Raw genomic sequence first — 25,770 nt, 5'->3', positions numbered from 1 at the left:
AAACAGTACATCATATAACATTATTACACCACTACATACTGTATCTACAATACAAAATGTTCCACCATACGTTATTTCAATGTACGTGTGTGTAGAGTGCTAGCGTTTGTGTGCGTATGCGTGTCTGTACCTGTGTGTGTCTCTTCACAGTCCCTGCTGTTCCATAAGGTGTGTTTTTATCAGTAAAAAAAAAAATCTGATTCTACTGCTTGCATCAGTTACCTGATGTGGGATAGTTCCATATAGTCATGGCTCTATGTAGTACTGTGCGCCTCACATAGTCTGTTCTGGACTTGGGGATTGTGAAGAGACATGTCTTGTGGGGTATACATGGGTGTCCGAGCTGTGTGCTAGTAGTTTAAACAGACAGCTCGGTGTATTCAGCTTGTCAACACTTCTTACAAAAACAAGTAGTGATGAAATATATCTCTCCTCCACTTTGAGCCATGAGAGATTGACATGAATATCATTGTTAGCTCCCTGTGTACATGGAAGGGCCAACTGTGCTACTTATTATTATCCCCATCTTAGCTACTGTTGTATCAACATGTTTTGACCCTGACAGTTTACAATCCAGGGTTACTCCAAGCAGTTTAGTCACCTCAACTTGCTCAATTTCCACATTATTCATTACAAGATTTAGTTGGTTTAGTGAATGATTTGTCCCAAATACAATGCTTTTAGTTTTTGAAATATTTAAATTATTCCTTGCCACCCATTCTGAAACTAACTGCAGCTCTTTAAGTGTTGCAGTCTTTTCAGTCGCTGTAGTAGTTGACATGTATAGTGTTGAGTCATCCACATACATAGACACACTGGCTTTACTCAAAGATTGAAAAAATGGGCCTTGACAGCTGCCTTGGGTAATTCCTGATTCTACCTGGATTATGTTGGAGAGGCTTCCATTAAAGAATAAGAATACCCTCAGTGTTCTGTTAGACCGGTAACTCTTTATCCACAATATAGCAGGGGGTGTAAAGCCATGACAAGTTTTTCCAGCAGCAGACTATGAGCGATAATGTCAAAAGCCACACTGAAGTCTAACAACAGTCCCCACAATCTTTTTATCAGCAATTTCTCTCAGCCAATCATCATTCATTTGTGTAAGTGCTTTGCTTGTTGAATGCCCTTCCCTATAAGCGTGCTGAAAGTCTGTTGACAATTTGTTTACTGTAAAATAGTATTCTATCTGGTCAAACACAATTATTTTCAGAAGTTTAATAAGGGTTGGTAACGCGCTGATTGGTCGTCTATTTGAGCCAGTGAAGGGGGCTTTACTATTCTTAGGTAGTGGAAATACTTCTGCTTCCCTGCAGGCCTGAGGGCACACACTTTCTAGTGGGCGTAAATTGAACATATGGCAAATAGGAGTGGCAATCTCGTCCGCTATTATCCTCAGTAATTTTCCATCCAAGTTGTCAGACCCCGGTGGCTTGTCGTTGTTGATAGACGACAATCATTTTTTCACCTCTTCCACACTCACTTTACAGAATTCAAAATTACAATGCTTGTCTTTCATAATTTGATCAGTTATACTTGGATGTCATGCCTAAGTTTGTTAATCTTGCCAATGAAAAAATCATTAAAGTAATTGGCAATATCAGTGGGTTTTGTGGTGAATGAGCCATCTGATTCAATGAATGATGGAGCTGAGTTTGCCTTTTGCACAAAATTTCATTTAAGGTGCTCCAAAGCTTTTTACTATCATTCTTTATATCATTTGTCTTTGTTTCATAGTATAGTTTCTTTTTCTTTTTATTCAGTTTAGTCACATGATTTCTCAATTTGCAGTACGTTTGCCAATCGGTTGTGCAGCCAGACTTATTTGCCAGTCCTTTTGCCTCATCACTCTCAACCATACAGTTTTTTTCAATTCCTCATCAATCCACGGGGATGTATGTTTTTACAGTCTTTTTCTTAATGGGTGCATGCTTATTAGGAACTGGAATAAGCAATTTCATGAATGTTTTAAGTGCAACGTTCCAACAACATAGGAATCACTACAAAACTTATTGTATGACCTCTTGTACACTATATTAGGCCCAGTCTTTGGAACTTTGGTTTTCCTAGATATGGCTACTATATTGTGATCACTACATCCGATGGATTTGGATACTGCTTTCAAACAAATTTCTGTAGCATTAGTAAAGATGTGATCAATACATGACTGTAAGTCGCTTTGGATAAAAGCGTCTGCTAAATGGCATATTATTATTATTATTGATGATTTCATTCCTGTGCTGTTTGTAACTACCCTGGTAGGTTGACTGATAACCTGAACCAGCTTGCAGGCACTGGGTACAGTTTTAAGCGTTTTCTTGAGTGGGCAGCTTGATGAAAGCCAGTCCAATATTTAAATCACCCAGAAAATATAGTGGGGAGAACAAGTATTTGATACACTGCCGATTTTGCAGGTTTTCCTACTTACAATGCATGTAGAGGTCTGTAATTTTTATCATAGGTACACTTCAACTGTGAGAGATGGAATCTAAAACCAAAATACAGAAAATCACATTGTATGATTTTTAAGTAATTAATTTGCATTTTATTGCATGACATAAGTATTTGATACATCAGAAAAGCAGAACTTAATATTTGGTACAGAAACCTTTGTTTGCAATTACAGAGATCATACGTTTCCTGTAGGTCTTGACCAGGTTTGCACACACTGCAGCAGGGATTTTGGCCCACTCCTCCATACAGACCTTCTCCAGATCCTTCAGGTTTCGGGGCTGTCGCTGGGCAATACGGACTTTCAGCTCCCTCCAAAGATTTTCTATTGGGTTCAGGTCTGGAGACTGGCTAGGCCACTCCAGGACCTTGAGATGCTTCTTACGGAGCCACTCCTTAGTTGCCCTGGCTGTGTGTTTCGGGTCGTTGTCATGCTGGAAGACCCAGCCACGACCCATCTTCAATGCTCTTACTGAGGGAAGGAGGTTGTTGGCCAAGATCTCGCCAAACATGGCCCCATCCATCCTCCCCTCAAGACGGTGCAGTCGTCCTGTCCCCTTTGCAGAAAAGCATCCCCAAAGAATGATGTTTCCACCTCCATGCTTCACGGTTGGGATGGTGTTCTTGGGGTTGTACTCATCCTTCTTCTTCCTCCAAACACGGCGAGTGGAGTTTAGACCAAAAAGCTCTATTTTTGTCTCATCAGACCACATGACCTTCTCCCATTCCTCCTCTGGATCATCCAGATGGTCATTGGCAAACTTCAGACGGGCCTGGACATGCGCTGGCTTGAGCAGGGGGACCTTGCGTGCGCTGCAGGATTTTAATCCATGACGGCATAGTGTGTTACTAATGGTTTTCTTTGAGACTGTGGTCCCAGCTCTCTTCAGGTCATTGACCAGGTCCTGCCGTGTAGTTCTGGGCTGATCCCTCACCTTCCTCATGATCATTGATGCCCCACGAGGTGAGATCTTGCATGGAGCCCCAGACCGAGGGTGATTGACCGTCATCTTGAACTTCTTCCATTTTCTAATAATTGCGCCAACAGTTGTTGCCTTCTCACCAAGCTGCTTACCTATTGTCCTGTAGCCCATCCCAGCCTTGTGCAGGTCTACATACATCAGTTTATCCCTGATGTCCTTACACAGCTCTCTGGTCTTGGCCATTGTGGAGAGGTTGGAGTCTGTTTGATTGAGTGTGTGGACAGGTGTTTTTATACAGGTAACGAGTTCAAACAGGTGCAGTTAATACAGGTAATGAGTGGAGAACAGGATGGCTTCTTAAAGAAAAACTAACAGGTCTGTGAGAGCCGGAATTCTTACTGGTTGGTAGGTGATCAAATACTTTTGTCATGCAATAAAATGCAAATTAATTACTTAAAAATCATACAATATGATTTTCTGGATTTTTGTTTTAGATTCCGTCTCTCACAGTTGAAGTGTACCTATGATATAAATTACAGACCTCTACATGCTTTGTAAGTAGGAAAACCTGCAAAATCGGCAGTGTATCAAATACTTGTTCTCCCCACTGTATACCTCTCTGTTGATATCACATACATTATCAAGCATTTCACACGTTATCCAGATACTGACTGTTAGCACTTGGTGGTCTATAGCAGCTTCCCACTAGAATGGGCTGTAGGTGAGGCAGATGAACCTGTAGCCATATTACTTCAACAGTATTTAACTAGAGATCCTCTCTAAGCTTTACAGGAATGTGGTTCTGAATATAAACAGCAACACCTCCAACATTGACATTTCTGTATTTTCTGTAGATGTTATAACCATGTATTGCTACCACTGTATCATCAAAGGTATTATCTAAGTGAGTTTCAGAGCAAATGATTGATTTCATGAACCTTGTTTCTTAAGCTACATACAGTACCAGTCAAAGGTTTGGACACACCAACGCATTCAAGGGTTTTTCTTTATTTTTTTATATTTTCTACATTGTAGAATAATAGTGAAGACATCAACACTATGAAATAACATATATGGAATCATGTAGTAACCAAAAAAGTGTTAAACAAATCAAAAAATATTCACCTGGAATGCTTTTCCAACAGTCTTGAAGGAGTTCCCACATATGCTGAGCACTTGTTGGCTGCTTTTCCTTCAATCTGCGGTCCAACTCATCCCAAACCATATCAATTGGGTTGATGTCGGGTGATTGTGGAGGCCAGGTCATCTGATGCAGCACTCCATCACTCTCCTTCTTGGTCAAATAACCCTTACACAGCCTGGAGGGTCATTGTCCTGTTGAAAAACAAATGATAGTCCCACTAAGCGCAAACCAGATGGGATGGCGTATCACTGCAGAATGCTGCGGTAGCCATGCTGGTTAAGTGTGCCTTGAATTCTAAATAAATCACTGACATTGTCACCAGCAAAGCACCATCACACCACCACCTCCATGCTTCACGGTGGGAACCACACATGCAGAGATCATCCGTTCACCAACTCTACATCTCACAAAGATACGCCGGTTGGAACCAAAAATCTCAAATTTGGACTCATCAGACCAAACGACAGATTTCCACCGGTCTAATGTCCATTGCTCGTGTTTCTTGGCCCAAGCAAATCTCTTCTTCGTATTGGTGTCCTTTTAGTAGTGTTTTTTTTTTGTTGCAGCAATTTGACCATAAAGGCCTGATTCACGCAGTCTCCTCTGAACAGTTGATGTTGATGTCTGTTACTTCAACTCTGTGAAGCATTTATTTGGGCTGCAATCTGAAGTGCAGTTAACTCTAATAAACGTATCCTCTGCAGCAGAGGTAACTCTGGGTCTTCCTTTCCTGTGGCGGTCCTCATGAGAGGCAGTTTCATTATAGCACTTGATGGTTTTTGCGACTGCACTTGAAGAAACTTTCAAAGTTCTTGAAATTTTCCAGATTGATTGACCTTCATGTCTTAAAGTAATGATGGACTGTCATTTCTCTTTGCTTATTTGAGCTGTTCTTGCCATAAAATGAACTTGGTCTTTTACCAAATAGGGCTACAGTTGACGTCGGAAGTTTACATACACCTTAGCCAAATACATTTAAACTCAGTTTTTCACAATTCCAGACATTTAATCCTAGTAAATATTCCCTGTCTTAGGTCAGTTAGGATCACCACTTTATTTTAAGAATGTGAAATGTCAGAATAATAGTAGAGAGAATGATTTATTTCAGCTTTTATTTCTTTCATCACATTCCCAGTGGGTTAGAAGTTTACATACACTCAATTAGTATTTGGTAGCATTGCCTTTAAATTGTTTAACTTGGGTCAAACGTTTCGGGTAGCCTTCCACAAGCTTCCCACAATAAGTTGGGTGAATTTTGGCCCATTCCTCCTGACAGAGCTGGTGTAACTGAGTCAGGTTTGTAGGCCTCCTTGCTCGCACACACTTTTTCAGTTCTGCCCACACATTTTCTATAGGATTGAGGTCAATACCTTGACTTTGTTGTCCTTAAGCCATTTTGCCACAACTTTGGAAGTGTGCTTGGGGTCATTGTCCATTTGGAAGACCCATTTGCGACCAAGCTTTAACTTCCTGACTGATGTCTTGAGATGTTGCTTCAATATATCCACATAATTTTGCTTCCTCATGATGCCATCTATTTTGTGAAGTGCACCAGTCCCTCCTGCAGCAAAGCACCCCCACAGCATGATGCTGCCACCCCCGTGCTTCACGGTTGGGATGGTGTTCTTCGGCTTGCAAGCAACCCCCTTGTTCCTCCAAACATAACAATGGTCATTATGGCCAAGCAGTTCTATTTTTGTTACATCAGACCAGAAGACATTTCTCCAAAAAGCACGATCTTTGTCCCCATATGCAGTTGCAAACCGTAGTTTGGCTTTTTTATGGCGGTTTTGGAGCAGTGGCTTCTTCCTTGCTGAGCGGCCTTTCAGGTTATGTCGATATAGGACTCGTTTTACTGTGGATATAGATACTTTTGTACCTGTTTCCTCCAGCATCTTCGCAAGGTCCTTTGCTGCTGTTCTGGGATTGATTTGCACTTTTCGCACCAAAGTACGTTAATCTCTAGGAGACAGAACGCGTCTCCTTCCTGAGCGGTATGATAGCTGCGTTGTGTTTATACTTGCCTACTATTGTTTGTACAGATGAACGTGGTACCTTCAGGCGTTTGGAAATTGCTCCCGAAGATGACCCAGACTTGTGGAGGTCTACAAAGTTGTGAAGAGAGAGAATCCTGCTAAAGCGTTCAATTCCATGATTCAGAGAGGGCACAGGGCCAGATATGATGGGTATTTTATTAGTGTCTAGCAGAGAATCAATCAGTTCTTTAAAATCCAGTTTCAACAGTTCAGAGCTGCCCTTCATAATGTCATTAAAACCCACATTAACTACGATAGAATCGATTTCCATGTCCTGGCGTAGAACATACGGGAGCAGCTTAGTAATGTCATTTACTCGTGCTCCGGGAAGGACGTTGTTTTTGAACAAGGAACGGTGACATTTCTTACCATGGAGCTGCCCAAAATCACGGCTGGCGAGAAGGACGAGGAAATCCGCCCACTCCCACGCTTCACAGAATTCGGAGAACCCCTTTAGGACGGGCGAGAGGCAGGAAAACTTGAGCCCGTAGCGCCTGGTGCAGGCCTCCTACAGATGGAGAAGCCCTGCTCGATCCAGATCAGGGACGGAAGGTCGGAACGTCAACTTCGAAATCGTAGGAGGAGGAGTAGGCACAGCGGCCGCAGACACAGGTACCCCCAGCATCGAAGGTACAGGAAGATGAGACTCCAGGGCGACGAAACTATTAGTTGTTTGTATCCGCTCCGGGCATCTCGTTGGGAGTGTAGCCTGCTTTGCGGGAGGCCGCTCTCTTCGGCTTCCACGGCTCGTGACATGCGACCATCGTTGATTGGCTTGCTCCTCTTGCTGTGCTCAGATGAGGCAGGAGATGGCTCCCCTGGCGAACGAAGTCCAGGCAACACCGACCAGTCGGACAACGACAAACGACAAGGCGGAGATGCATCCAACAAGCGCGAACGCCGTCCAGTCACCGGCGTAGAAAAGGTAAACATTTCACTCTGCGTTTTCCCCAGTTTTTTACGTAGGCTGGCGACCTGCTTGATCAAGGAAGCCACTTCAATCCTATAATCCTTGGCAAGCAAACAACTGCCGCATTGGAACTCCGAGTGAGCCAGTTTGTCCCTAAACAAAGCGTAGTAGATAGAGATCCTACATCGCTGGAAACATTAATTTACTTCTCCAGACAAAAAGGGCTCCATTGCAAAACTCATCTGGGACTAACTTGGTTATCTTGATGGCTAGCAGCTAGTGGCTCTGTCAAGCAGGCTTCAACCTGTCTGTTAAGCAGGATTCCGGGACAATAAATGGCGGTCCTAGCTGTTAAAAGCTAACCACGTCGTGGAATCCATGCAAGAACAAGTTCAGTATTTATATCTAATGAAGAGTGGTTATTTTTATGTCAAAAACAACAAATGGAGTGTTTCCTGCATACAGTGTTCGATTTAAAGCTACGGCGACAATTTCAGAATGTAAAAGGCTATTACTACAATTTCAATAAAACAAGTCTCCAACATAAGGAAAATGTCTACATTTCAGCTGTTTCAAAAACATTGCTTTGCTATTTAAAAAAACATACTCTAAAAGTGTTGGCTCAATGAGACAATTCTGTTTACACTGCCCTGCTTAAGAGTGGGGTAACTGTCGGGCGAGTGTCGTGCGCTTCCTCCGGAGGTAGCGGTCTAGCATGACAAGTTCACAAGTTTACATTGTAGTAATATGTGTAGCCTAGGGTATTTTTGCAAGTCTAGTGAGTGTGAAGACCCTCTTTGTTAGGAAAGAGGCTCCTGTTATTCTTTGAGGTGTGATTATGCTATAAAAAAGTTTGCCTATCTGTATGAATATTTTTTTCTGGGAGACTGCAGTGAAAGTGGGCGACAGGCGACCGCCATTTAATTAGCAGCTGTCAAGCTCTCTCTTCTCTCTGAGTTATGATGCATGCTGTCACACTGGAGAAGTCTGCCTAGCAATAGTTTAGCTAATTCCCAAAACACCACAGCAGAGACCCACACCTGACACAGTATGCAGATCATAATAATATGCCATTTAGCAGACGCTTTTATCCAAAGTGACTTACAGTCATGTGTGCATACATTTTTTTACGTATGGGTGGTCCTGGGGATCGAACCCACTACGCTGGCGTTACAAGCGCCATGCTCTACCAATTGAGCTACAGAGGACCATAACAGAGGCATAACAGAAGATAAACAAGCGCTAATAGTAGTTCTCAAGGACAAATACATGCGTGAGGAGTCATGGACACGACTGTGTGTGTTAGCATGGGTGTATGCAAGAGAAAAAATACAGGCTTATTATGGTAGTCTACGGGTTTTCTGCCGAATAGACAAACAAACATCACCTTGAATGACTTGATGGTGAGTAAAGGCTTGGACCTGAAAGTGACTGACTGAATCTACTGCAATGACACAGACAGGGGCCTGCCAACAATATAATGATGTGGCAGTTCTAACGATACGTCTGTACTTAATCTGCCGGGGCAGGCACGACCAGATTGTACAAGTAGATCAAATTACTGTCCACATCGCTCACATGAGGTGTTAATCAGGTTTTTTTTGTCACTTAATCTATGTCCCTCTGCATTAGCAGACATGAGCACTGAGCAGGCTTCTGGACTTCTGGGTAGGGGGAGATAAGGGGGGAGGGGATGTTATGCATTTAGTCCAATTGGTTTCCATGGTTACTTGGGGATAAAGGCGTCCGCATGCTTCCTATCCAAAACAGTTCATGCATACTCTGAGTATACCAAACATTAGGAACACCTTCCTAATATTGAGTTGCACCCCCCCAACCCTTTTGCCCTCAGAACAGCCTCAATTCATAGGGGCATGTCCTTTACAAGATGTCAAGTGTTCCACAGGGATGCTGGTCCATGTTGACTCCAATGCTTCCCACAGTTGTGTAAGTTGGCTGGATGTCCTTTGGGTGGTGGACCATTCTTGATACACACGGGAGTGTGGAAAAACCCAGCAGAGTTGCAGTTCTTGACACAAACCGGTTCACCTGGCACGTACTACCATACCCAGTTCAAATGCACTTAACTATTTTGTCTTGCCCATGACCACACACATAATCCATATCTCAATTGTCTCAAGGCTTAGAAACCCTTCTTTAACCTGTATCCTCCCCTTCATCTACACTGATTTGAAGTAGATTTAACAAGTGACATCAATAAGGGATTATAGCTTTCACCTGGATTCACCTGGTCAGTCTGTGTCATGGAAAGAGCAGGTTCTTAATGTTTGGTATACTCAGTGTATATTATGACAACATTTTGTGATGTTTTTGTTAGTTTTGGTCTTCAGCAAGGTTTTCTTTCGCCTGTTCGTGCACACAACATTTTTCCCTGAGGCAAGCTGAAGTTCGGTAGACGAAGTCTACGCCCCTTCGTCAGTGATTGGTCAACAGTAGGGATTCTTCAATTAAGTGTTTGTTGTCATTCAACGAGACTTGTTTTCATACAAATGTTTTCACTTGAGAAATACTGCACCAAACATCTTAGTTAGATATAAAATTGCGTGACTAAAACCTCCTCGGCATAATCATATAAATTAATTACAGATTTCTTTATCTTGGATTAATTCAGACTATTTTCAGGAAGTGTATACTGGTTACAGCGTCTCAAGAGGGACAAACAGTACTATTGCAACTTTTTTTCTCGTTTTCCAAGCAAAGGTCTTTTTAAGGGAGTATGCGAGGCACAGATGTTCACTTCGCCTAGCTGAGGTCTGCTAGGAGCAAACTGAACCTAGTATGCAGACGCTTTAAGAGGTCACTGGCACTCTGGTTTTCCAATTTTGACTCGGAGTCAGTCGTCTATGAAGCGCTCCTGTCTGTATGTCAGATCTGAGACTGCTTTGTGCAGTGGAAGGATGGATGGTCCAGATGTAACCTTTCATATTTGACATTTCCCCAACACATCTCTGTTAGTTTATGAGCTCCTATGTCAGCTATGTAGACTCACTGCATGGGACTCTGGGGCATCGACCAGAGATGGAGGATTTTAGTCCATAGAAAACTATGCTCTGATTGTATACTGTTGGGCAGTGATTTATGGTTGTCTTGTTTTTCATTTAGAATAAGTGGATTGAGAACATGAGAAGAAGTTAGGGCTATAGCCTAACGTGTACTGTATAACCTTACATTACACTAAAATAGGCCAGAAATGTCCTATTCAAAACAAATTACGAGGGAGGTAACATCTATCTTCTGCTTCTCCTCCAGTTCTCTCTCAGCACCCCGAGGGCATGTGGAACTCCGTTAGAGTTAACGATCATTAAAATGCTCCATCTTAGACTCACCTGCTTGCTGGCACAGCAGAGCCCCGTGAGGCCTAATAAAGTGGGGTTTCATTCAGTAGAACAGAGCCTTCAACCTCCTTAGATAATGACACTAGCTCTCTCACTGATGGCTCTCTCCATCAACTCGGAGCAGTAGTAGTACTGGGGACCTGGCTATTGAGACCCCCCACTGTGCATCTGACCCATTTGATTAAAGAACCGTCTAAGGGTAGGAGGCAGCTGAACACGGCGGCGCCAATTTGCAGATGTTATCGCAGGTACAGCAAAATCCTTGTGTTTCTAGCTCCAACAGTGCAGTAATACCTAGCAATAAAAAAAAACACTACACACAAAATCCAGAAAAATAAGGAAATGTAAGAAGTATCAGAACAAGCAATGTCAGAGACCGGAATATAAAGCACAGCAGTATTTCAGTATAGCTGTAATTTATGAGCTTGGCTAGACATAATTACCAACCCCATTGTGTCTGATTTGGCTTTAAAAGATTTCCTCTCTGTCAAGCTCACAACACCACCACTGCTGGCTGCAGCCAGGATGAGTTGTTTTAGGATAGCAAACGTCATGGCAAACCTGCACTGTCAAGTCTTTTGGTGTCCCCTGAAGCTTTGGTACTGTCTTGTGTGGGTGGGGAGCTGCCACAGCATCTCAGATTGGTATGATGAATATGTCATCCACATCATACAGGGTCTATCAACCTATCATTATCAAATGCATACATGTATCATTACTGCATAGAGAGAGAATACACACCATCTTGCAACAGATGATTAGTCTTTTGCTCACTGTTCAGACTGTCAAGCCGGTGTTCTCCCCACTTTTTAATGTGTTATTTTATAGAAAAGTGACTTACGTGTTTCATTCACACCACCCCTTAACATGTGGTAAACATTTGAAAGAAGTCTGTGTGTATCTGTATATTACTCATTGCAAAGCTATTATAAAAATGTTTATAGACCCCCCTCACCCTTTATGCTGTGACTTCTCTGTTTCCTCTGTTTCTGTGATGTACTCTTTGTCTGGAGGCAGTCGTAATGATCACGGCTGTTTCTGTGTTCTTTCAGTACTGGATCAATGAGTTCACCACCAATCTGGGAATTGGCGTCTTTCACTCAGGGATCGAGATCTACGGCAGAGGTAAGGAAACCTCCGCTGCTATGATAACAGCCCTTGGTGGGGCTGGCTGACCAATGTTCAACCACACAACAAGGCACTCCAGTGAACTGCTGGGCTGTCAGGTGCTGCTTGGTAGAACTCCTCTGTCTGCAACGCCTCATCATCAAGTAGAGAGGGCAGTGAGTCAGATACTATGGTACTTTTAGTACCTGACATTAGGATTGTAACAGATGGTGGTAGAAATAACATAAGGATGGAAGGATAAACATGTAAGAAGGGTTTCAAATAGCTGTAGCTGCTAACTCGTTGTTACTCATAATGCCTACTCATGTCTCAGATAAAAACAAGCCACATCAACCCAACCTGAGGAATCTTTGTTAGCTAATTACCAGCTTCACTACAAACCGGACACACTTTTGCCATTTTACTGTTTCTGGCTATTTCTGTTATTTAGGATCATATGGGTTCTTCCTCGAATTAAAAAAATAGACTCTAAATGACATTGCCACGAGCTGCACCGCAGATATTGAGATTAGCAAGTTGCAAGACTGCTGTCACACACAGAATCTGCGCATGTGCACAGGTTCACTTCACGCTGTAACAGCGTGGTAGCCAGGGCACCAAACCAGCAGAGAAGTTGAGCCTCGCGCTTCAACACTCTTAGTTGTTGTGGAAATTGACCAACTGCTGTTTACTTTCTGCATCTGTCATATCGCTGAGTCTATCTTTTTAAAATCGCTTTATTCTAGAATCAGCCTCCCAGTCGCTCAGCTTTATTGATCAAGGAGAAGTGGAAGTGGTAGCTTGTCTTTTAGTTGAAAACACTGGTGGTTCATTCTGTTAAACTCAGCGTCTCGCCTGTGGTTTGAACCTCATAGCTCAGCCTATTAAAAGCTGCTTTCATCTATGCATTTTAAAAGAAAGCTCTGAATCCAAATATATCCTCATGGCAACCCCTTCAGTTTTATGGTAGGACGGACCTGGGTATTTCTAATGCCTGGCTTGTTTACCCTTAATTGGGCTGATTCAGGGAGACTGACAATCCCAGCAACAGATGGTGTAGATTAGGCACACAATTATTGCCTTTTACATTACTTTATGAGCAGCGCAAGCTGGCAATTATTTACTGTGTGTGTCTTTATGAGAGAGTGAGTTTGCCAAAACTGACACAGTTTATAAATTATGTGCAATGGATGTGCCGTGTGTCTCTGTGTCATTCATGGAGAGAGTGCATGAGTTATTGAAATTCTGATCAGCAGGCAGCCCAATTAGTGAACAGGAGTTAGTAGCAGGGTGGATCAGAGGGGCGGGAACAGGGCTCTGGAGATCCCCATCAGCTACACCCATCATGGAGCTGGGAGCTATAAGGACTGATGGAGCTATAAAGACCTTCCACTACCTTCCTTAGACTGCCTCAGCCCGTCACAACAGACTACAATACTACCCCCCACACTCACCTCAAACACAGCAATTCCGTTCTTTTACTTTTAGATCTGTGTGTATTGTTGTGAATTGTTAGATATTACTGCACTGCTGGAGCTAGGAACACAAGCATTTCGCTACACCCGCAATAACATCTGCTAAATATGTGTATGAGACAATACAATTTGATTTCATTTGAACACCCCCCCACACTCACCTCAAACACAGCAACACCACCCGCCCCCACACTCAACGCCACTCACCCCAACTAACCTCAAATACGGCAACACCACCCCACACTCACCTCCACCCACCCACACTCACCTCCACCTGCTCCACACTCATCTCAAACATAGCAACACAGCCCCACCCGCCCCACACTCACCTCCACCCGCCCCCCACACTCATCTCAAACACAGCAACACCACCCCCCACCCGCCCCACACTCATCTCCACCCGCCCCAACTCATCTCAAACACAGCAACACAGCCCCACCCGCCCCACACTCATCTGTGAACTTCCCACCCACCTCTACTAGTACTACTGTTGTGTGCTATGAATCTTTGTATAGTGTTTTTGACTTCCTCTGTGTGATCTGATCATTGTCCTGATCTTTCAGAGTTTGCCTATGGAGGACACCCATATCCATTTTCAGGGATATTTGAGATAACGCCAGGGGATGCCACAGAACTCGGGGAGACATTCAAATTCAAGTGAGTATCACGGCTTAAATCGAGGGTTTCTTGAAAAACAAGGTATGGTTAGTTGCCTAGTTGAGCTAAAACATGAGAACATCCTTAAACCTGTTTGTAGTGGAACCAGTACTGTTGTTGACGTTTTGGTAGATATGTTTACTTATGTGTTCTTTCTTCACTGCTTGTGATGGATTCTGAAAACTGGTCATTTCTATTCATAATGGTCAAGTTTTTTTTTTCTTCTGTTAAGCAGAACATAGGATCACGAGAATACCGAGAAGTCACATAGGATTTCTGCCTCAAGCGACACTGAGGATCACATGAATAGCTAATGGTTACTGACAGTTTTTTTTCTTCAATTGTTGTAGAGACAACCTGCATAGCCAATTTATTTTCTTTATCTAGCAATAATTTTGTGACAAGGATGCTCCCTAAAATGGTCGTCATTATTTACTGGCTTGTTGAAGTGTCTAGCCTTTACAGCTATGTTCAATGAAGCACACTGTTACAATTATAGTGATGGAGGAGGAAGAAGAAGAGTGAAATCTCAGCTGGACTTACATAGAATGTTATTTACACACTTGCCTGTATAAGAGTACAGAAGAACGTGTGTGTGGAGTTGGGGTGTTTCTACAGCATGTCCTTGCCGATGTGCGTGCATTCATGCAAGCCCCTAGTTGGCGTCTGGCTACTTTTGATTGTGTGTGTACTGTGTGTGTGAGGCTTGAGCGAGTGGCTCTGTAGCTTGTTTGCATAAATGATGCTCTAGTTGAGCAGCCCCATGGCACTGGAGTGTCTCTGCTACTGATGCCAATGAGTAGAACATGTTCTAAATAAACTTTCTGTGTATGGTTTGTTTATTTCTTTGTGTGTGTGTACACCTGCTATGGGAGGATACTATATGGGAGAGACGATAAAACATCACAGTAATGTTGGTTGGATGACGCAATTGTTTTGCGTTCTACATAAAAACAACTTGCAGGATCTTCTATATAATCATTTCCAGGGGTTGCCTAACTATTGTCATGTCCTCCCTCACATAATGCCTCCAGCATCCATTTTCCTAACTTACCTTTATCTATATAGCTCTATGTGCACTCTACTTATTTGTATATAATGTATGTAAACTCTGTGTAAACTCCTCTGTCTGTATTCTGTCTCTAAATGTTGTCTATCACGAGCAGCACCATATCACTAAGTAACATTCAGAGTGTGTGTAAATGTCCTTGGCGAATGAAGATGATTCTCATCTTCTGATGGTGGTTGTTGAGTGATAAGGCTGCTCCTGTTTATGTACAGCAATGCTCCGAAGATACTGTAGTTGCTAACACCGTGGTCCATTTCTCGCCCACAGCTCAGACATGCTGCATTTTGGTTAGGCTGAGTCACTTCTGTGAAGATGAAGAGCTTCATCTATAATTGAAGTGAACTCTGCCTGTGTAGTCATTACTCAGATGGGCCGGTCTGTTGTGTAGATTCCATGCATAGCATTTTTTATCTAAAATGATAAAAGGTAGATTATGAAGTCTTTAGGCAACATTTTACATCCGCAAAACTGCCCTTGAGCTCTGCAAATAATCTTGAATAGTCACAATAAGTAGGAATTATAATTTCTCATTTTAAAATGTAAAACATTGCCTTGTATGGTGAAAAAAGGTGCTTAGAATTGACCTTCTCCTCTGTGTTGATCCTGTTCCTGGCATCAGAGAGGCCATTGTTCTGGGCAGCACAGACTTCACAGAGGAGGATGTGGAGCGCATTGTGGAGGAGCTGGGGAAGGAGTACAAGGGGAATGCCTACCACCTCATGCACAAGAACTGTAACCACTTTTCCTCAGCCCTGTCGGAGGTAAGGGACGCTCTGAACATTCACACACACACACACACACATATATTATTTATGCCCAAGCTCTCCTTAAGGAAAGACAAAGGCCTATATCCCTGCGTTGTCCAGGGTGCGTCACAGTGGTCCACATAAGACAAGAATTCCATCCTCCCCACCAGCTCACCTCTTGTCACCAGGGCTAGAGCATTCTAGGTCAGGGTGCCTGGATGTAGTGCCACTTTGCCCTGACGTTGAACCTGCCAGATGCCAGGTCCAGCCTAGCACAGTCTCACAAAGAGCAGAGAAGGAGAATCCCCCACACCCCACGGGACAGATGACAAATATCTCAACCTGTGTTAGTTCAGTGTGTTGAGTAGAAGCCAAGCAATTTGAGTTTATAAGTACAGTGTTAGAGCAGATTGGTGGAGCGGGTGAATAATGAGTATGATTACACCCATCATTTGTGTGGCAGACAGGAATTAGAGAGCTCTGCTGCAAGCCCAGACACACTGCCCCAGCTGCCAGGCCCACTGCCCCAGCTGCCAGGCCCACTGCCCCAGCTGCCAGGCCCACTGCCCCAGCTGCCAGGCCCACTGCCCCAGCTGCCAGGCCCACTGCCCCAGCTGCCAGGCCCACTGCCCCAGCTGCCAGGCCCACTGCCCCAGCTGCCAGGCCCACTGCCCCAGCTGCCAGGCCCTGTCATACACCACTGACAGAAACTCCTCCTGACTCATACACCTACATATGCAAATACAACACACACACATATACTAGCAAACACCTACATATGCAAATACAACACACACACATATACTAGCAAACACCTACAGACAAACTCACTCTCTCACACATGTATGCTCACACAATGTGACTGTTTGAATAGAATTCATTGCATAGTTCAATGATTTCCTCAGAGAACCCAGTGTATTTGAACCAAATTGTTCTAGAGAGAGGAAATTAGGCTAATTGTCAATTCTTACAGAGCATTCTGTCTTCTCCCATCATTTACACCCCTTGGTCTTGTTGATTCCCATCTTTATAATGAAACACTGCACTAGTGCAGTGGATATTCACTTCTGTGGCCGTTCCTGTCTATTAGGGACTGTCTTTAGCTGTGAAGTACGTGTGAATGTGTTTCCTGGGGACGGTGAAGAGGGAGGTGACTAATACTCAGATGTCTCTAACACTGGTAATCCTCTCTTCATTTGAAAGGCAAATGAAGTGGGCCTGATGACACTCTGGATAAGAACATATTTACAGTGAAACCAGCACCTCTTCCTCTTGAAGTGTTGAAACACTCATTTAGCTCGTATCATCTTGTTAACACTGCTACAACCAAACACGTCTAGTATGACTCAATGTATGACTATATTGTGTAGACTGAGTCAGAGCGTTGTTTCTAGTCATTTGCGATTCCCACCCAAAAAAAAGTATATTAATGTAAGCAAATAATTTTAAGATGTATCTATGCATAGCCTAGATATGTAATCTTGTTGTAGAGTCCTCTCCCTATTGGATGATAGAATTGTTCAGGAATAGAATGGAGATGTCTGCCTCAGGCATACAGCGCTTCTCTCTCTTCCTTGTTGTGTGGGAAGGATCTGTTTGACAGTTTCATTTTTCTGACAGCCTGATTTGCTCGTGGGATTATGCGTGATTGCTCCACAGTGAAGGAATCTGTGAGAGAGAACTTTGAATGGGATTAGCTCTGCAAAGACCACCACAGATCCCCAGCTCTAGGTGTGATAGTTATTTATTTCAGACCTGTTAGGTTTCTGTACAGAAATCCTACATCCAGGACGGCAGCCTATCATTGTCTTTCATTTCTCTGTGGTCTATTTTAGGTGATAATTTGCAAAAAAAATGATGATACTGTATGGGAGAACACAGCATTCCTACTGAAACTGATTTCTCAACCGCAGAGAATCAATCAACCGATTGGTAGCCTATTTCTCATGGGTAGCCTATATAGACATATTGTCATTGGTAGCCTACATCAAGCCTCATGAGCAATGTCTTGCCTTTTCATGTGAAATGTAGGCGAAGACTAACAACCTCACAATTACATTGTGCAGTTGTGAACATTAATGTCACTGCTCACAAGGATGTTAACCCACACACAATTGAAGCACATCACTGCAGGCTTGTTTGAGGCGTTAAGGCTATTTTATAGCTCCATCCCATCAGGCCACAGCCTCCAGAATGATTATCCTCCTCTCTGCCTCAGTGCTGCTGCTGTTATCATCACACTTAGCTTGTTTTTCACAGCCAGAGGCTTTTCCCATCCAATACCTGGTTTTTCCAAAGTGGAATACTTCCATTACACGTCAAGAGGACTAAAGATACAAATCTACAGCTAATACCACTTTGAAAGAAAGGGCAATTTGTGTTTCTCTGCATTTACTGGGTCAGTTTGTTGGTTTGGTGTTCGCTTTGGACCACAAGGTTTGAAAATATTGGTTTTATGGTTGCACTATTTTCACAGGAAATATATTTTTATCGTGATGTGAGAAATTCTAAGAACGTCATATGTGTTAGAGAAGCGAGAGGGGACAGATAACAATTCAACACCGGTGTCTTTGTCAGAGTCTTGACCAGAAGTAAACTCTTCCATTCACTGGGGTGATAACATGTTACTGTGCTGAGCAAAAGGAATGGTCCTGGCTAGTGGCCATTAATGAAGTCATTACATTGTAATGATGTCCGTACTTAGCAAGACGATACATCCACACTATTTTCACATTATAATAGCACCCAGTCCATCAGATGAATAAGGGTCCAATTGAATACAGTCTAGTGGAGTACATTCCAATACCTCAATGACCATTAGCTATATCCTGCTTAGTAGGACCAAATGCCTTACTGCTACAGTATCAGCAGATCCATTTCCAGTAAGGCCTAGCACTCTAGTATCAGGTATCAGTGCTGCATGTCTCTGTTCTACTCTGCGCTCTTCCTGTCTGTCCATCAGATCCTGTGTGGCAGGGAGATCCCGCGCTGGGTGAACCGGCTGGCCTACTTCAGCTCCTGTGTGCCCTTCCTGCAGAGCTGCCTGCCCAAAGAGTGGCTGACCCCGGCCGCCCTGCAGTCCAGCGTCAGCCAGGAGCTCCAGGGGGAACTGGAGGAGGCAGAGGACGCCTCCGCCTCTCTGGCCTCCATGAGCTCCATGCCTTCCCCCTCCCTCTCCTCTCCTTCCCCCTCCAGGCTGCCCAGGGTTCCCCGACATCAGCCCCGCCGATAGGACTAGTCCCAGGGTTCACCATTGCCTTCAGTGACAGGCTCTGGCAGGGCCCCTCCACATGGACAGGCTTACTGTACTGTACACCACTCTGCCAATAGACACTAACCCCAAACCCAACCCACCCCCTACCTACCGCCCCTGCCTACTGCGCTCCTGATGAGACTTGCCATCCACCAGCGGCATTGAAGCCCCGCCTACACTGACTTGACTGGCAGACTTGGGGTAATGGCTACAGGCTCGGAGTACTGTTGTTTTACACGTAAAAAACAACATTCAGATCATGTTTTGTGTAATTTCTTCATTTTCTTGGCCTTTATTTTATATACTCAGGACTCTAAAAAAATATTTTCTATGTTTAGCTTCTTTTGCTTTTCTAACGCTTTAGTCATCACTCTATATAGCATTTTCTAAAATGCATTTTTAATCCTCTTTTGTTTACAACCTGTTTGTGTGTGTATGTTTATGAGTGTGTGTTTTACAATTACCGAGAAGCTACCACCTGGGCCAAACACCTCCACACTTTTCTTACGACACACACAGCTGATGTCTACCCCCGTGGCAGCTGTGCCTGGAGATTTTTACTGTACCTGCTCGTTGAGCTCTGCACTGTTTCTCTATAGTTTACCTGTTTCTCTCTTTGTAAAGCAGCGGACTCCTTAACCTATAATAACTAACTTACTTCAGATGTTTTACACCGTTTTTAGAGTCTTCTGTGTAACTGAAAATATTTGTATCTCGTTTTAAAGTTATTAAAGAAAAATATATGACATAGATTGTTGTTTTAATGAGTTATTAACTAAACGTATTCTCCCTACTGAACATGGTGCTGATGTCAATATAGCTTAATTACATTTCTAATAGCCAGGAGGGAGTCAGCCTATTTGTATGCAGACTCCCCCCTCCTCCATCTGGGTTGCTGCTGTTGCCCTTGACTGCAATAACATCTCTGTGACAGAAATCTGATTGGCCTCCATTGTTTGGATTGTACTTGGCACATACCTATGGCTATTGAACAACACTCAACTTGTATTAACATGGGTTTTCCTGTTGAAGTAGCAGTTGTTGCCCAAACAGGATATTTCCCCACAGTATATGAAGGCTCCAGACTGATTAATGTTAGCAAAGAGACACTGTAGATTTCCCACCATTCATGACTCCAAAAAAAGCTAGATTCAAGCTTACTGTATTTTCTCTCAAGATAAATGTTCTGTGAAACTGACCAACCTGCTCAGGATGTGCTACCTCAATGGGAATTTTCATGGAACTTTCTGTCAAATGGAGAAGTTCTGGAAAAAGTGAGCTGTCCATCTTAACTCAAAAGCAGTAGAGCTAACTACTAAATGTGATCATTAATATTTACTCACTGTGCCTTTTTGACCCTAGATACGCAATCCTTTTAGCCAGAATTTTCCATTTAGAGTGAGGTAGCTCAGATTTTCAGACCACCAAGGTCCTTGCTCGGTTGCCGTCAGTGTCAACTGTCTTCACTCAGATCTCTGTGTTGACATATTTCCACCTCTCATCACCAGCCAAGGCACCAAAGGATCAAGTCCCCTAGATCTACTCTGTCATGGTGACTTGAATGACACACTTCAGATATGTCAGGATGGCTTTTTCCTCTGGAAGTCCTGTTTCTGTTACACCTCTGAGGTGTGATGACCCCCTAGTGGCGTAGTGAACACATTGCCCTGTTTAAATGAAAAATATCTCCATGAACAGTGCGCTCTGTAGCATCAGTTTATTGAATGATGAGGATGAATCTATTGAAATTGACCGATCAAAATCAAACAACCATTTTTAAAATGATTATTAAGCCCCATTGAAACAGGAGGGGACAATTATTGACAGAATTGAAGAATTCTGAATTTTAGTGTTTTAAAGGCGGGTCTCAGTGACGGTCTCCGACAGAGTAACCACAGTCTGTGTCTCCTCTGGCTGCCTGCTCAGATTATTTTTACAGCAGAGTAAAGCCTCCACTACCTCTCTGGGGCCCTTAGTCATGAAGATATAGAGGAACGGGTCCATTAGAGGACTCAGATACAGCAACAGATTGGCAATCAGCCCTAAGTATCGTACTTCCTCCTTCAACGACTTGAGCAGAATGTTCAGAATGAAGGGAAGAAACAGCACGGTATAATTGGTCAGGATGACCGCCAGTACGCCCACAGTCCTTTTTATCTCCGCTGTAGAAGTTGACCTGGAACATAGCAACGCTCTCCACGAGTCGAGGAAGAAAAACAACAATAAAGGGAAGGGAGTGAGAAGGGCCACTGCAAACCAAAACAAGTATTTAAACACTGCGAGGGCCAGAACAGCGATGGGCGCTCCCCACATAGCCAGGGAGATGATGGAGGACTGTTTAATCTTACTGCAGCAGCCGTAGCACTGTGGGTACGCCACCAGCAGGTGTCGCTCCTCTGCAATGCAAACCATAAAAGTGATGTTGGAAATGACGCCAAAATAAAAGATGAGGGTAGCAGTGTCAGCCGATAGGATACTCCCAGTGGCAGCCTGTGGTCTTCCAATGAAACTGAAAATGTCTGAAACAAGAAGGCTGATGACATGGACAGGTACAGGGTTGGGACCTTTGACCAGGTTCTTCATGGTGTAAAGGGCCAATCCAATGGCAGGTAGCCCAACGGCAAATGTTATCCAGCCAATGACCTCGGCAACGCGGTCAAAAGTAGTGTCAGCGTTTGTGTTGTTAACATATCCTATATTCATATAATTATCCATGGGGTCTGGTCATTTGAGGTGGTTTATTATGTCTTTTCGTTGTGTTTAGTTGCATTTACTAGTATAGTCATGAGTCATGTGACCGCGTCCTCTCGTCTTTCACACACTAGAATGACAGCAACATGGAAGAATGTATTAAATTCATTTAGGAGTATGTGTACAACATTTTAAATAATCACATTTGTTTAGTCTGTCAGTGACAGGCTACAGTACATTCTAGGCTACAAACAGTACGTAGGCATTCTCCCAATATCACTTCTATGTCACTCTACTTGTCCTTGAGCAGTTTAACTGTTCTTTCTTTAGTAAGACCTGTTGCTTAAAGGCTACTCACATACTTCCATCCCGTGTTCATGGATATTTTATATTTAAAATGTTTCCTGAATTCCATTCATCCCCATAGCATTTAGATCCTTTGGTATTGCCTCCCCCTGCCAAAAATAGACAGAGATAATCCATGGCCTTACCTGAAGTAGGTTTGGAGAGAACAGCATGGAAAGAGCGTTGTGTGTTCCTCCTCAGTGTATTTTACCTTGCAGTTGATGGGTGAACGTCAAATACTGTACCTGGATGATCCCCTGTACCTGGATGATCCCCACAGTAGGTGATGCGACTGGTACCAGGTCCATGCTATGAATTGGATTGATTTGCTTTTGGCTTTTTTATATAAATGTTTTATTGGTGCTGAATAGCATGGTCACTTATCTTCCTAGAACTGCTAGATAAACGGTTTCAATGAAGCTATACAGACTCACATTTCCCTAAATTCCAGTTGAGCTATGCTGATGGTAATGTAAAGTGTCAATTTGCATTTTGTACTTTGCTTAGTCTATATGTCAGGGCCTAGTTCCTCCTAACAGACACTGATGTCATTTTAACACATTCCTGTAACACATCAATGAATCTTAAAGGAGCTCAGTCATCCTAACCAACAACACTCAAAAGAGTGGTTGAACTCATGAACTTCCCTGTCAAATATCTTTCTTTAGTTAATCAACTATGTGAGCCCACAATTTCAACATTAGTGACAAGGAAGTCATTTTTCTGAAGTATTTGCTCAATAATTTGTTTAAGTTGCATTTGTGTGTGGTGGCGGACTGTTCTGACTTCAGCATTATGTCTCAACATATTTGTCTTAAGTCTGATGGACAGAGACATTGTATCTGACCTATAAAAGTGTGGTGCAGTATTGCTAGTAAGAGTTTGGTTTTTATTCTCAAGTAGCTGCCTGTACTACATACAACACATCAAGTCTGTGAATATAAAACTAACAGCTTCTTCACCCAAAATGGTGTATGCGTATTATAAGATGTATGCATGAAGTGTATTATGTTATACGTAAGATTTAATATTCCTGTTGTCATTATGAAATACAAAGCAGTGAAGTGGAAACTTTGTGTGGAACGGATTAGGATCAGGGTCTTTTAACCACTGTTAGTAATGTCATGGTTATCTCCCTGGCCAATCATCTATCTAAGACTGACAAATATATAGTCACAAAAATTGTGCAATGACTTTTGACATCCTTGAATGGTGAAGGACTTCCTGTCTAACTGTATTTAAGGCCCAGCCACTGGGTGCGCACAGTGAGTATCTGTGGCATAAAAAAAAAACAGTTACTGGACAATTTTTTGCATGTTTCTAACTTGCATTTACACTTCCTGATAATTGGTTGATTTATTGTAAAAGGCTTATTGCCTCTTCTGATAAGAGCTACAAGACAAACAGAAATTCATATAAATTAACCTCCAGGTAAGACCGTACTGTAGATTTCACATGATTGCTAAAGGGCTATTTGAACTTTGCTTGTGCTACACATGTTAAACACTGAATTGCGCAGTGATTACTTTAATTGTTTTCTATTAGTATGTGATATTCATAAATGTGATTATGGCTCTATTTGTATTTATTATGGATCCCCATTAGCTGCTGCCAAGGCACCAACTACTCTTCCTGGGGTCCAGCAAAATTAAGGCAGGTATACATTTAAAAAAACATTACAATACATTCATAACAGATTTCACAGCACACTAAGTGTGTGCCCTCAGGCCCCTACTCCACTACCACATATCTACAACACAAAATCCATGTGTACGTGTGTGTATAGAGCATATGTTATCATGTATGCATGTGTCTGTGCCTATGTTTGTGTTGCTTCACAGTCCCCGCTGTTCCGTAAGGTGTATTTTTATCTGGTTTTAAAATCTGATTAGTTAATTGCATGAACATTTCATAAAAAAATATATTTAAGGTATCCTAACAATTACACATTGATGTAAGAATATGACTTTGAAAATGCCTTGTATGTATTGATTACGGAATGAAAAGGAGCGATTTTTTTTTTTATTTTTTGTATATTGCTAAGGGATATTGTACTTTGACAGGTCATTTTGTATTACATATTCAGTTTTACAAAGAATACGCAGTGAGTAGAGCTATATTGAGCCTACTTCCTTATTTTTTTTAAAGGAAATGCTTAAGATATTCTAAGGAAAAATACATGATGCAGCTCAACACTAGATCTATTTCAAATAATCATTACAGGAATCTTAGATGTCATAGAGTAAAAATTGTAACCACATATTTCACACTTTTTTTTTCTTAGTGTAGACACAGCAGGAAAATATAAAGTACCTTGAACTTGGAATCAGAAGAACCCTGCCATTCACTAGTTCCTGCAACAACAAGCACCATCAAGGATGGAAGCAAACCTCTCCAATATTTCTGACAGCATCACATCAAATAAAAGCCTCATTGAAACCATTGTATGTTGGACAACATTCTCCATTGGTCTTCCTCTGATCTGTCTGGCCATTTATGCCATGTACTTCCTGATCAGAGCTGATCACATTGCTCCAGTCTATGTTATCAACCTACTTATTGCAGATCTCATTCAGATTTGCATGAGGCCAATCATACTGTTCAGTAACGGGGAATTTGTAGTGATTTTGATTGAATTCTTTGGTATCAGTGCAAGCATTGGTTTCATGGTATGCATTGCTCTCGAGAGATACCTTGTGATTGCATTTCCTCTCTGGTACCGTTTTGCCGTAACATCAAGTACTCGCTCATAGTGTCCTCCATTATCTGGGTGTTTCCTTTTATCCAAATCTCCCTGTTTTTCCTCTCACCGACTTTTGAGATTTCACTTATTTTGTTTGCAGCTATCCTCCTCATCCCCATCCCACTGCTTGCGTTCTTCCTAGTGGGCACATTGAAAGCTCTGTCCGTCTCCATCGCTGTGCCAGCCGTTGAACAGAGACGGATTATTGGTACCCTGGCCCTTGTGCTGGGCAATTACACAGTCCTGTTCCTACCCCTCATCATACAAACTCTGATATCAGGGGTAACAGCCCAACAAAATGTGGAAATTGGGACAATCTTAGAGAGTTTCAGCCCCCCTTGTGGATCCTCTGCTCTATGTGTTCATGAGAAAGGGAGCTAAGGACACTCTTCTGGCCTTTCACTGCTTCGACAAGCTGATGGGTGACCAGGAGCAGAGTCAGGTCACAAACACTATGACCATGACTGATACTGGAGTAGAAGGCTCCAGGTAGGACAGGTCCAGGATAATGGACTGTAGCTGTATGATTCACTATGTATAGTTCCTATCAAGCAACCAAATATGTATTTTGTTAACATTATACCTTGTTTTTGTTGTTGTAGTTAGAATGTGAAGAGTACATGCCTTTATAGTTAACATACAATGCATAACATACTGTATTGTACACAGGCCTATTGTGCATTGCCCTATCTTTGATGGGCTTGTATTGCAGCTTTTCAGAAATATATGGACTTTCCTTACTTCAATAAATTGATACTGTGGATATTTGAGATTGCTCTTTCTATTATTTTATCCCCATTCTCTCCCTGAGTCCCTCTAAAAGAGAACACTAAAAGTGGTCATGTTATAGACAGTTTATTCAGA

General features: G+C 42.6%; 1 protein-coding gene and 1 pseudogene across 1 annotated transcript in view; both read left to right on the top strand.

Annotated features, from left to right (window-relative positions):
* Nucleotides 1-19,877, top strand: part of desi2 (desumoylating isopeptidase 2) — a 36,937-nt gene extending 17,060 nt beyond the window's left edge. The window contains exons 2-5 of the mRNA XM_041858999.2: nt 11,873-11,945; nt 13,966-14,059; nt 15,748-15,889; nt 18,837-19,877. Coding sequence (XP_041714933.2) covers nt 11,873-11,945; nt 13,966-14,059; nt 15,748-15,889; nt 18,837-19,106 — 579 coding nt within the window. The 3' untranslated portion in view covers nt 19,107-19,877. The remainder of the gene's footprint in view (nt 1-11,872; nt 11,946-13,965; nt 14,060-15,747; nt 15,890-18,836) is intronic.
* A 3,549-nt stretch (nt 19,878-23,426) lies between these two features.
* Nucleotides 23,427-25,676, top strand: LOC121547639 (annotated as a pseudogene).
* Nucleotides 25,677-25,770: the final 94 nt, after the last annotated feature.

Source organism: Coregonus clupeaformis, chromosome 31, assembly GCF_020615455.1.
Source record: "Coregonus clupeaformis isolate EN_2021a chromosome 31, ASM2061545v1, whole genome shotgun sequence".
Lineage (NCBI taxonomy): Eukaryota > Metazoa > Chordata > Actinopteri > Salmoniformes > Salmonidae > Coregonus > Coregonus clupeaformis.
The sequence above is the reverse complement of the archived record's forward strand: the minus strand, read 5'-3'. Positions and strand labels throughout refer to the sequence as shown.